At 37.0% G+C, this 14,472-nt stretch overlaps 1 protein-coding gene across 3 annotated transcripts in view; it reads right to left on the minus strand.

The window, feature by feature from the left end:
- Positions 1-14,472, minus strand: part of TBC1D12 (TBC1 domain family member 12) — an 84,139-nt gene that overhangs the window by 42,949 nt on the left and 26,718 nt on the right. For 2 of the 3 annotated variants that reach the window (XM_055119155.1, XM_055119154.1), the window contains exon 2: positions 12,806-12,929. In XM_055119155.1, the coding sequence (XP_054975130.1) occupies positions 12,806-12,929 (124 nt within the window). Of the gene's footprint in view, positions 1-6,055; positions 6,108-12,805; positions 12,930-14,472 lie in introns of those variants that run through there. The other variant, XM_055119156.1, reaches the window with a different exon arrangement.

Below are 14,472 nucleotides of genomic sequence, written 5' to 3' on the forward strand. Positions count from 1 at the left end.
CTAAAAGCCTGAGGCATAGCTCAAAGTACCTGCCTTGCAGTTACTAGAGTTCAATCCCCGAACCCTGCAGTTACTAGAGTCCTAAAATTCAATCCCTGCACCTCAAGGTCCCATGAGCACTGCTGGCATAGCCCTGGTGACATTCAGCACCACTGGGCTAGCATCACCTGTCCCAAACATTGAGCTGTCAGGTCCACACAGAAAAAAAGTGGCCCCTGGATCCCCTGAGCACTGCTTGGGAGGTCCCCAAAAATGCCCCATATATTTCCTCTATAGATATTTAATAATGACCTAAATATTGAAAATGTTATAGGTTATAAAGAAACTACAATAGTAAAAGACTGCAAATATTTAACAGTCCAAAGAAATCAGTAAGTAATGCTAGGTATACATACATCCACTGTTTGAAAATACTGCTATCAGGGGCAGGAGCAATAGTATAGCAGGTAGGGCGTTTGCCTTGAGAAGCTGATCTGAGTTCGACCCACAGCACCCCATATGATCCTCCTAGCACTTTCAGGAATAATTCCTGAGGGTAGAGCCAGGAGTAACCCCTGAGCATCTCCAGGTGTGACCCCAAAAAAGCAAAAAATAAATAAATAAATACAACTAGCACTTTATCTCATTTTCTGCTGACAAAATTAAAATTTTCAATTTTGAGGGGTTTGGGGGTTTTGTTTGTTTGGGAGCCATATCCAGAGGTGTTCAAGGCTTACTCTTGGCTCTGCACTCAGGGATCACTCCTGACAGGCTTGGGGGACCATACGCGGTGCTGGAGATGGAACCCAGGTCGGCCATGTGCAAGGCAAGCACCATTCCCACTGTACTTTTGCTCCAACCAAAATGCAGTTTTAATTAACTTATTTTATGAGAAGTTAGGAGATAACAGGCAAAGGTAAGACAGAGGCAGATAGTTTTTCTTTTAACTTATAGAACACATTTCCATGGAATGTAATAATAAAGTCTTTTTATTTTTTTAACCTATTCTTCATTTTTCATTCAAAATATTCTATCCTGTGAAATATACTTACATTAATTGACGTAACTAAAATAGCAGGTCTACAAATATCTATAGAGAATATAGTCTGACTACCTAAAGAAAATTTTCAGTCTATCAGGCAATTAATTTTAGGTTTGATCAAGAGATGGTTGAAAAAATTTTTTTCATCCCCATGAGAATAAAGTAGGCTTCGGCAGAGAGGTAACACAGCAGGGAGCGCACTTGCCTCACATGCAACTGACCAGGGTTCAAAACAGACATCCCATATGGTCCCCCGAGCACCGCTAAGAGTAATACCTGAATGCAGAGCCAGGAATGACCCCTGAACATCTTGGGGTGTGATCCAATAAACTGTTGCTTCTTTTTTTTGCTTTTGCTTTTTGGGTCACACCCGGTGATGCATAGGGTTTACTCCTGAGTCATGCAATCAGGAGTGATCCAATAAAAAAAAAATAATGAAGTAGAGGGGAAATGACTTACCATTCCAAAACAAAAGGAATACTATACACACATAAAAGGAAAAGGAATTTTCCTCCCTAAAAGAATTGCTCAGAAGAAATAAAAAATATTTTTAACTTTTCTCATATTACAAACACATTCTTAATTCTGAATAGCAAAGCACCATTTGGAGTCAAATAATTATAAAGTTATCATGGCTAGTTCTAGTTTGGAAGATCATCTGACGATCAGTGGGCATTTTTACTGGTGTTTAAATGTGTAGAAGAAGGATATAAACACAGAGTAAAGGATTATTGGATGTACAACCAACCAATTTCATACTACCATAAAAAATATTTTAAACATTACAACATAGTAAGAGACTAGGTTGTAGAGACTATATAATTTGCTATCTACAAAAGAAATGAAGAAAAAAAATGAATGCATTTGAAAATGTGAAGCTTGAGAAAAATTTTCAATTAACAAGCTAATACACATGACTCTAAAAGCACTGTCTTGACTGGGAGGAAGATAGCTCAGAGATCATGAGAACCCTGAGACCCCAAGACCCCCTAGCCCCATCAGGGTGGCCATGTTAGTCCCCAGCATCACTGACCCCAAGCAGTGCCATATCACTGGGCCCAAGTGGTCCCCAGAGTCACTGAGCACTATTTGGGAGGCCAAATAAATAAAGAATAAATAAAAGCACTACTACCTAAAAAGTGAAGATCATATTCGTCAGAGTTAAAAAAAAAAAAACACCTAGAAACAGCCATAGAGATATTAAACATACTGAGATCAAAGATGTGTGCAAACAATTTTAAATGAAATTAAATTATTTCATAATATATTCTTATTTGAGATGTGGATATGTAATTAGTAATCTAAATAAGTATTAACTCATTTAAGGATTCACATTCCTAAAAGTTATATAAATGTGTGAGCAAAAAAACATTCTTCAGAAAGACATGGTAAATGGGCCGGAGAGATAGGACAGCAGGTAGAGTGCTTGCCTTGCATGTGGCTGACGTGGTTGAATCCCCAGCATCCCATAAGGTCCTCAGCGCCCACCAGAAGTGATTCGTGAGCCAAGAGCTAGAAGTAAGCCCTAAACACTTCCAGGTATGTCCCCACCCCAACCCCTCACTGAAAAAAAAAAAAGAAACACAGGGTGGAATTTCACTTGAACTGGGTAATCCAGACCAATTTTCTTACCAAAAACAATCTGCAATACTTGACAAAAGTGAAACAAGGTGAACGTACAATCACACCACTGCTGTGCTTGGAGGCAATCCTGGACATCACTAGAGGAAGAAGGAATTCAGAGAAAGCCTGGTAGGACTGGAGAGACATCCCAAGCACTGGGCAAAGCTCGTGTTTATATGAAGAAGCCTAGGTTCCATCCCTAGCACCACATGGTCCCCTGAGCACCACTAGACATGGCCCAAAAAACAATAAAGTTTGGCAGTTCATTTGGAATGACCAGAGGGAATTAGAAGTTGTAGGCTAGGGCAGCGCTTCTTAAACTTTTTTTCACTAGAAACCTCTCTCACCCAATACATTATTTCACACAACACTAGGTACTACAGGTACATAAACAGTTTTACAAATCAAAGCTTTACTGGTATACATCAGAGAAATTTATTTTAGGAGAAATTATTTTTAAAGCTATGCAACCATATATGCTTCTTAATTGTGATCTATAATTTTAAAAAGCTAGAGGTTAGAGTAGCAGTAAAGAAAGCACTCTACTGAGAATGAGCTCCAGATATTTACAGGAGTCCTTCTGAAGTTGAACAAAAGGACACATACCATTAACAAGTCATTACACTGCACTCAAGTGGAATATTATTTTATCATAAGCCCTACTACAGAAGTTCTCAGTTGTATCCCAGAGATGCTTTCAGGGGGCTGCAAAATCAATGCTATCTTCATAAGAGTGCTATTATTTGTCTTTGTCAATGTACTGACATTTACTAATAATGGTACTAAAGTAATACTGAATAAAATTTGATTTGTGTTCTGCACAATTCAAAGTAATGACAAAGTATCTTATGTTCACCAAGTTTCTCATGATATACATACATAATCTTAAAAGGGAATGGGGTGAGCGAACACTTTCATTTATGACAGTTTTATATAAGCATTGTAGCAATGTCATCCTGTTGTTCACCGATTTGCTTGAGCATGCACCAGTAACGTCTCCATTGTGAGACTTGTTACTGTTTTTGGCATACTGAATACGCCACAGGTAGCTTGCCAGGCCCTGCTGTGCAGGGGGGATACTCTCGGTAGCTTGCCGGGCTCTCCGAGAGGGGCGAAGGGATCGAATAGGGTCAGCCTCATGCAAGGCAAACACCCTACCCACTGTGCTATCGCTCCAGCCTGTTACAATCACAACAAAAGAAAATTATAAACTGACATCTCAAACGAGTAGGAAAACAAAAATCCTTAATAAAATATTAACACAAAAAAATGCCTAGTTTCTCATCTACAACGTAAGAATCTTAAAAGTTGATACTCTATTATAATAAAGAAAAAACTAAACAAATTTTTAAAAAATCAAGTCATTTTAGGATCTAAGAAAGAAGTGAGGTTGTAGAGCAAAGTGCTGCCCCAAAACTTGAGAGAGGCAGAGGCAGGGAATCACAACTTAGAGAGCAGAATAGGAAAGACTGAACTATAATCAACTTGCTAGAGGCTCAATACAAGGTCTAAAATTTGCTCTAAGAGGACCCAGTACCATACACTTGTGAGTTTTACCTCCAAGGAACTCTATCAGCTGATCACAGTGAATACTAAAGATCAAACATCCCTCCTACTTTCAGCAGTGATAGAGGGAAAATAAATTATTTTGAAATTTACTAATAGCATTCTATTCATCCTCCTAACAAGACCAGACCTCAGGAGAAGCTATTTTATCAGAATCTAACTTCTTGGGGTTTTATCAGAGTCAGGTATACCTGGAAGAAGGCACACGGCCCAATTCCAGCTCCCTCTAGCCTTCCAAGTGGGATAAGGAAAATACCCAACTTCTACCCACAGTAGCCATTCTCTCCCATCTGCAGATAGGGGCGATGGGAGAATTGAAAAGCACTCATGACATACAGTCCAGAGGCACAGAATCACCAAAAGACAGGACTGATCACCAAAGGAAAGAATTGTAGGGAATTGAATATTACTCAGCACTAAAAAGAACTCAGTTATTTTACCACAGAAAGACATAAAACTTAAATGTATGTATATTATTCAATAAAAGAGCTGATCTGAAAAGGCCTGATATATGATCCTGTGACATTCTGGAAAAGACAAAATGTCACAGATGGAGACAGTAAAAAAAGTAACTGATTGCCAGGGGAATAGTGGTAAACAAAGAGGCAGCGCTGAGAGTTTTTGGATAGTGAAATTACTCTGTACAACAATGGTGGAAATGTCACTATATATGAAAGTAAACCCTATTACAAATTCACTGATTAGAACAAATGCTTCACACTGTGGTGAAGATATCAAGAGTCACTGTCACTGTCATCGCATTGCTCATGGATTTGCTCAAGCGGGCACCAGTAACGTCTCCATTATGAGACTTGTTGCTACTGTTCTTTAGCATATCGAATACACCACGGGTAGCTTGCCAAGCTCTGCTGTGAGGGCGAGATATTCTCGGTAGCTTGCTGGGCTCTCCGAGAGGGGCAAAGGAATCGAACCTGGGTCGGCCAAGTGCAAGGCAAACACCCTACCCACTGTGCTACCAATAGTAGGAGAGGTTATATATGTGTTGGGCTAAGGGATATACAAAAATTCCTCATACTTTCTCTTCAGTTTTCTCTAAAAGCTATTTAAAGCAAACGTGCATTTATATGCATAGATGTGGGGCTGGAGTGATAGCACAGCGGGTAGGGCGTTTGCCTTGCACACGGCCGACCCGGGTTCGAATCCCAGCATCCCATATGGTCCCCTGAGCACCGCCAGGGGTGATTCCTGAGTGCATGAGCCAGGAGTGACCCCTGTGCATCGCCGGGTGTGACCCAAAAAGCAAAAAAAAAAAAAAAAATCTATATGCATAGATGTATATGTAAATCTAATCCAGCACACATAAAATGATACCAATAGCAGGAAAGTAAAGTTAAGGATGTAACTTTCATAAAATTTTATGAAAAGGGAGCAATAGTAACAGTGAGTAAGGCTCTTGCCTTGCATGTGGTCAACCCAGGTTCAATTCCTGGCATCTCAGGAGTGGTCCCTAAACACAGCGCCAGGAGTCAGCCCTGAGAACCCGCCAGGTATGGCCCCAAAACCAAAAAATAAGTTCTAAATATCTACAACTTAAGAAGAAAAAGAGCCAAAACAATGCATATGGGCTCTGCATCTGGATGCATAAAAAGAGAATAAATAACTAGTGTAATCAAGCACCTGAAAGACAAAAATTTAAATCTCTGAAAGATGGGACTACTTGAACCTTGAAATACAAATGTTTCAAATGTTACTTTATCTGTTATCCAAACAGAGATAAAGTAACATCTGCTAACATAACTAGCATAAATAATATGCAATATAAAAAGACCTTGTATTTCCAGATAATGGGATTATTGGATAAGGCTATGAAGCTACTATACTTACTATGTTTAAGGAGATAAAGGCCAAACTTGACATTTCAGCAGGAAACTGTAAACTGTAAAAAGTGATATAGCAGATTTGAAAAGGAATCAAAGAAACACAAGAATAGAAAAACACAAAACAGTCATTAAGAACTCAGTACATGGGGCCAATGAATCTGTACTCTTAAAGCCTTCCCTAGGTGATCCACTATTTGGGAACCCCTTCCACAGTTAGACTGGAATAACTCATAGAACAGACTCATTATTTACACACCAAGAACCTGAACTATGCCTGCTATTTGTGCACAATCTAATAATGTACACTGGTAAATTATGTTTTTGCTGAAATGAAGTCAGTCAGTATCAGGGAAAAACCAAAACTAACTTCAAAAACTTTGTCCTCCAACTTCTTCTTACAGTTTGCCAAATGTGAGTTTAGCCAGGGAGCTGGTGGCAGAAAGATATTCTATCACAGTCGGATGCCTTGGGTTCTGTAGCTGAAGAGATCCACCCAAAGTGAAGAGTGTGGGAGGGAAATGTGAGAAAAGATAGACTACTAATTCAAAGTGAGGTGAGGGGAGTCTTTAAATAGCTTCTGAAAGTAACAAAATACAGAGAAAAGAAAAAAAAACAGGAATTTCTCTCCAGAAGATAATGTCAAGGTCAAAATAGCTGGTATATTTCATGCTACCTCAACCTGAGTTTTAGTGGACAATGATAATACTTCTAATTGGTCAGATTAACGTTAAACCCACATCAATAAGCAAGCTTGGTGCTCTGAAGCATTTATGAGCAGAAATGGAAGAAACTCACTGTATGGACATCTCTACCTCAAGTTTAAGTAAGCCCAAACTAAAGGGCTCTTTTACACAATTTGAGCTAAGAGCCATGGAAACCAACATGTTTGGAGTTGAGAAAGTTTGACTACTTCTGATGCCTTTACTTACTCTAAATTTTTTCCAGGCTCTGTAAGTAAAAAAATAAAATCCATCCCTTAATTTGAGCTCAACTGTAACCCTGGAATAAAACAACTCATCGTTCTCTAGAATACAGAAATTGCCTTACTAAGCCTCATTTTGGCAGTTATCAGCCTAATTTTGTTTATTTAGTCTAATTTAAAGTTAAATATGTAAGACTGACACAAAAGAACACTGTGACTTTGATACCCCAATAATATTTATTAATGAAATAAAATAACAGGTATTTTCACACTGTAACCCATTTCCAAGACTCTGTCTGATTTAATAATAGCAAATTAATTTCCCCATATTATGCCCTGCCCAATTTGGGAAAATATAGTTTTACATTCTTTTCACTTTTGTTTCATTCAGGCTTCTCTCTGTGGCTTACACTTCTCTTTCCCCTCCCCAAATCACTGATCCTGAGCTACTATGAATTGTGTTCTCAAACCTCTCATCACACAAATTAACTTCTATGAAATCTACTTATTGACATATAAGTAGGTCATAATAATTTATCATTAATTATAAATAAATAAAAAGCCTAAAAAATAGCTAGAAAGACATCCACTATACTCATCAGGTAATAAAATAATAGTAAATAAAAGTGAATTTAAAGTACACAGGATTGGGGGTGTGGCTCAGTGGTAGACTACAAACCTAGCATGTGTGAGGACCTGGATCAAAGTAGTAATGCCAAAACAAAAGATATATAAAGGTATAATAATGTTAAGAATTTTTCAAAATTAAACCCTGAACATAGTCCAGTCCCTCCATAACTAACAATGAAGTACTACAGTAGCTCATTTTTTGTAGTAGTCAAATTTTATAGCAAAAGTATCTATATTTGAGCATAATTAAAACCAATCACTGCTTCAAAATACTCTAATGCTATACACACCAGTAATTAGAAACTTAGGTTCTAAAACTTTCAATATTATTTAATTACTGTTTCAAAGACCTTTCCATAATGCTACAACAGGGTATTTTCACAACAGTAAAAAATGTAAAAAGCAAAGATTTAACTGGGGAAAATAATCTATACTACAGTTAGACAATTTGATGTGCTCAGATTAAGAAATTAGTGTCTTAAAACTTCTTTCTTGCCTGTTAAAAGTTACAATGAAGTGATTATATCTCTCAACTAAAAATTCACTCAGAAAAGGCAACAATAAAAAACCTGAAATATTACCTAAATACAACAATCTTACTTTTTAAAGTCAGAAAGGCAATGTAAAAAAAAGTGCCTGGGGGCAGAGAGATAGGACAGGGCTTGAGGTCCTTGCCTTGCTGCCATTGACCCCACAGCACACTAACTACCAACCAATACTGCCAGAAGCAATCACTGAACACTGAAGGGTGTGGCCCAAACACCCCCAACCACCCAAAAAAGTGCCTAGCAGAAAAAGATTACTCGTAGTAAAGACTGGGTCAGTTTGACATATATAGGGTACATTCAATCTAGTGTAAAATCATGCTAATAATTATATAACATGGTGCATTTGTAATTTTCCTCACTTGCAGTTTATGTCATAAAATAAACTATGTAAACTGCATTCTAACTTCAGTCTATTAGGAAAAGCAAAACCTTAGGTGAACTAAACTATAATATACTTGAAATACTTTTGATAATTAATATATGGAATTTTTACATGGCTCACCAACTGGTTCAAAAGGCCACAATTCAAAAGGAATTTCACACCTGCAAGAGAACACATGTGATAACCCTCATAAAATAATATAATGAATATTAATGTGATTTGGGAATTGACTGTCCAATCAAATGCCAAACTTGAGTCAGTCTGACTTTGCTATCATCTTGTTTTTATTTCTTTACTACAATATTGAATCAGTGCTATATATAATTGATGAGATCTTTAACAAAGTTTAGTGCAAGGGTTAATTAAAAAAACCTTAATCTGAAAGTATATTTTATATATGAACTTCAGATATATATGAAACCCATAAGTGCAACACACAAGTTAAATAACAAAAAACATATATATGTGCATATAATGTGGCATTTTATCATTAAAATAAATTTTAGGAAAACAAAGCTAACATTATACATGTAAAAATGTGTTTCTCACTCAAAACAAAAAAGTTAACATCTAAAAATGTGAAGGAAAATGAAATAAGACATAACTCCCTAAACTATTATATTTTATAAAGAAATATAATGGTTACCTATCAGTAATTTAGAAATGAAAACGTTTGTATACCAACTCTTTCCTATATAATTTACACTTCTTTCCACTAAAAAAAACCCTGACCCCCAAAACATAACAAGAACATACTTAAGCACATGAAAAAATCTCTCTAAATATCTTTTTAAAAATTATCCTGCAAAATACTATTCCTTCCATAACCTTTTTGTAAACTTTACTGTTCTGCCATTCAAAAAGCAAGTACGGTCTTTAGAAACCTCAAAAGAATTTTTTTCTAGCACTTTCTGTTGCTCCCTCATTTTTCCAGACAATCTTATATTCTACTAGCTATCTTTATCTTCTATAGCTGTAATAATTTGAAATTATAACAGCTTAAAATGTTACTTTAAAACATAATGGATGTGTCCTAACATTCTTCATGGCATTACTGGGAAATCCTCATTTTTCATATGATTCCAAACACCTAACATATACTTGAAAGAGCATGTAACTAAAAGATATAAATATAGTATTACACTCACTGTTTTATCAAGTCATTAAACAAGTATTTTAAAGTGTTATGGAGTACTATTCAGCAATAAGAAAAGATGAAACCAAAATTTGTTGCTACGTGGATAGGCCTTGAGAGTATCATAATTAGTGAAGTTAGCCAGAGGAAAGGAACAGACACAAAATATCTCTCATACTTGGGATATAAAGAAACATAGTAGGGGTATACTCAAAGGCAACAGAAGTAAATCTTCAGTAGAAGCTCCCAAGCGGGAAGGAAAAGGAGAAATTGGACAATGGTGGAAGGAAGTAGACACTCAGGAAGGGTGTGGTAAGGGGTTGTGTTATGCATTAAACCCTATCATTAACATTACTATAAACTATTGTGCCTAAAATAAACTTTAAAAAATAGTAAAAAAGTAGAAAAAACACAAAGATGTAAATTTATTGGTAAGTACAATTATAAAATGAAGCCATCTTAAAAGCCAACAATTGCAAAGAAAAGGACACAAAAGTTAAAAGGAGAATAGAAGATTGATGGAGAAACAGGGAGAAAGGCAGAAATATGTGCCATCACATGGTGAGAGAAATACAATAGTGTGTTAAGAATAAAAAAGACCAAGAATGATCCCTGAACATAGTTGGGTGTGGCCAAAAAATAAACCAAAAACAGCAAAAAAAAAAAGGTCAAGAATAAGAACTTCAATATTCATCAAGCCTCCCAAGAAACAAGTATTACCACCAAAATACACACTATTATCCACACATAGTAAGAAATTTCAAAAATTAAAATATGAAGCTAGGAGAAATCAACTGTAAAAGGCTAAAAAGGAGGTCAAAGGGGACAGCAACTCAATTTCAACTCTAATCCTTCTTCTTATATGAAGATAAAACTGTTCTTTTCTTGACCACTTAATAAATCTTTGTACATTATCTACAAATAAAAGAATATGAAGCCTTAGATTTCCAAAATTAAAATAGCCAATTAAAAACATACTCATATCACTGAACAGATCATTATCTAACCAGAAATTTGTTTACAACCACAGTAACAAAATACTGCAGAATGTTAGTTTATAAAAATGTAAAATCTACACACAAGCATTTTTAAAAACTTAAGCCAAGAACACAAACCTTCAATAGCAAGACCACATTTTGCCTCTAGAGGGCGAACTTGGCCTTCTGAAAAACTCTAGACAAGAGAAGTTACTTTCAGACTTTACCAAAACTGAGAATTTAAGATGTTGAGATAGCAAAAATTTCCATTTCTTGGATAATAGTGCCTTTAGTGTCTCAGTAAATTTTTTAGGATGTCCCCTAAGCCAAACATAAATAATCATTGTTTAAAAAGCAGTTATGTCTTACAAGTTAATAAGGATTTATGTCTTAACAGCTACTTGAATAAAACACATACTTATTAAAAGTTTTATTTCATTCCTAAATAATCACAATTAATTGCTAATTGGATATGTATGCCTGTTTTACACTTGCAATTTTAAAAATCTTTAAAGTAGATTAAATAGCAACACCCACGTTTTCTGTTCCATACTGACTTCCGCACCAGTATCCAAAGCTTACCAAGACAACCTCAGAAAAACCAGAGACACAGCAAATTATGATGCCACAAAAAAGAATTGTCATTTAATATTACAACTATGTACTAGAAGAGGACATATGCCAGAGAGATAGTACTGCAAGTAGGGTGCCTGCCTTGGTCAAGCCAGGTTCAGTCCCTGACACCATATACAGTCTCCCCAGCCCCGCCAGGAGTGATCCATGAGCGCAGAGACATGAGCACTGAGCACAGATGGATATGGCCCCAAAACAAACAAAAATAAAACTGAAAACACTCTGTAATATCTTAAGCTAACAAGTCATACTATATCCTACCTATGTAGAATGTTACCAAGTTTGCCACGTTTTCCCTGTATGTGTACAGGAGATGCTTTGACATACAACTTGGAAATTAAGTTGTATGTCAAAATTGTATAGTTTTGTATATCAATCTGTATAATTTCAGAAGCTCTATATACTAGACAATATTTTAATTACTTATAAATAGAATTAACTATAATAAACAGTCTCAAAGATTTAAAAATTGTTTTTCTACATATTAATTAGCTCCATGTAATTGGGGTAGGAGATGGTGGCCACATCAGCTGGTGCTTAGGAGCTACTTCAGTTTATTATTTAGGGTCATTCCTGGCAGTGCTCAGAGAACCAGGCAGTGGCCGAGATCAAACCTGTGTCTCTCAAATGCAAAGCATGCACACTAGCCCCTTGAGTTTTTCTCCAATCCTCAATGTGCTTATTTATATGTTAGTTCTACTTGATCCAAGAAAATTAATTATGCATCTGCATTTAACTACAACCTCTCAACTTAAAAACGCTGCAAATTGGGGCAAGAGAGACAGTATGAGAGTTAACAAATGCTTGCCTTGCATGCTGCTGACCACAGTCTAAACCCCCAAACTTTGAATTATCCCCTAAGAACTGCCAAGAATGAACTCTGAACACAGTGTTAAGTGTAAGCCCTGAGCAACACCTCCCCAAATCTGCAAACTGATATATTTCCCTAGTTTCCAAATTTCACTTTTCTCCAACTACTGAGCAACAAATTAGTTATCAAAGGAGATCTGAAGTTCTTAAGAACTTAAGTATTTAGACAGTAATATGGTTGTTAAAAGACTTTACTAAGTTATTGGACAGACTGTACGACCATCTACCTCACAAAGTCCTTAGGTCTAGGCAAAACACAGGAAAAGTGACCAAAAGTCCAACCTCCTCAGAATCTACTCAGTTTTTGTTTTTAACTTTTTCTTCAGTTCACAACTATCTATGTCCATAAAATAACATGCAACTGGCAAATGCTAACAAGTTCATTAGAAATTAGTGTATGTGATGAGTCACTGACTGTACTTTTTAGCTATACAAGGAATAACTAGAAAAATAAATCAATGAATCAATATATTCTATTACTTTAAGGAGCTTTCACAACCATAAAAAAACCTGAAAATGCATTAATTTTAAATTAAGATTACTATAAATATCTATAATCCAAAAAATGTGCATTCAGAAAACATGAATGGAAGTAGAACACAGTTAATTATCAAAAAGAGTATTGTAAAAAGCTAACATAGCTACGTTAGCACTTACCTGCTGGATGATTTTAGAAGTTTTCTGAAGATTTTCTCTGGGAGGGACTTTACCAAATAATTTCCAACCAGGAGCACTATGGACAACTGATTTAAGTTCCTTTGTCCTTTTGGGGAAGAGGTTTCTGAAATACATGAGGAAAATTACATGAATTATATTTTGGGTAACTAGAGAACTAATTTTTTGTTTATTTTGTTTTTTAGGGCCATATCCTAGGCTGCTCAAGGGTTACTCCTGGCTATGCACTCAGGAATTACACCTTGCCGTGTTCAGGAGACCATATGGGATGCCAGGGATGGAACCCAGAACAGCTGTTGCAAGGCAAGCACCCTACCCACTGAACTATTTCCCCAGCCCCTACTTAATTTTTAAATTATATTAATACCAAAAACAGTAACAACAAGTCTCACAATGGAGACATTACTGGTGCCCGCTCGAGCGAATCTATGAGCAACGGGATGACAGTGATACAGTCATGGTTAATTCCCAAGACATATACAAAATACTTTCATTGCTATTGTTATTGGGGCCTGAGCAATAGTATAGTGGTATAGTGCTTACACATGCTGTGTCTTATTCTCAGCATCCCTTATGTGGTCCACAAACCCCACCAGGAGTGATCCCTGAACATGGAGGCAAAAGTAATCCCTAAGCACCACCAGGTGTGACCCAACCAAAAAAAAAAAATCGTTGCTGTTCTGTAGTACCAGGGATCAAACCTAGGGTCTCATACCTCCTAGGCACATTCTACCACTGAGTCACATATCCAGCTCCTAAAATAAAATAATATCCAATTGTATATACATTGGTGGGGCTGGAGCGATAGCACAGCAGTTGGGCATTCGTCTTTCACGCGGCCGAGCCCGAGCCCTTCTCGGAGACCCCGGCAAGCTACCGAGAGTATCGAGCCCTCGAGGCAGAGCCTGGCAAGCTACCCGTGCATACTGGATATGCCAAAAACAGTAACAATAAGTCTCTCAATGAGAATCATTACTGGTGCCCGCTCGAACAAATCGATGAGCAACAGAATGACAGTGTCAGTGATATACGTTAGATTCTATTAAAAAGACCTAACTTACATGAAAATATTACAAATCAAAAGATACTAGCAAATCAAGTTGAGAAAAAAGTGACCGCCATAAATAAAACACAACTTTTCTTTGAATCAGTGACAAAATATATTAGAAGTGACTACACATTTATTGACAAAGCAGTAATAAGGGGCCAGAAAAGAGCCAGCAGTTAATGTGCATTCGTAGATTAGATTCCTGTATCACAGAGTCCCCCAGCATCACCAGGTATAGCCATGGTGGTCATGTCAAGTACCTGGATTTGGGCCTGGGCGTTCCCAGCACTGTAGGTATGGGTGCAGGCCAGGCAGGCCTGGCACCACAGGGACTGGCCCAAGCAGCATATCCTCAGGCTGTCACAACTGAACCACTGCTATACTTCACTGCAAATCTCCAGTAAGACTCCTATAACTCCTGAGCACTGCTTGTCTTTCCCTCCACCCCCAAAAAAGAAAAACAAACAGGGCCTGGAGTATTAGTACAATGGGTCACACATTAATACAATGGGTAAGGCATTCACCTTGCACACGGTCAACCTAGGTTTGAACCCAACATCCCATATGGTTCCCTGAACACCAACAAAGTGCCAGGATTGCT

Source organism: Sorex araneus, chromosome 11 (genome assembly GCF_027595985.1).
Source record: "Sorex araneus isolate mSorAra2 chromosome 11, mSorAra2.pri, whole genome shotgun sequence".
In the NCBI taxonomy this organism is placed as follows: Eukaryota; Metazoa; Chordata; class Mammalia; order Eulipotyphla; family Soricidae; genus Sorex; species Sorex araneus.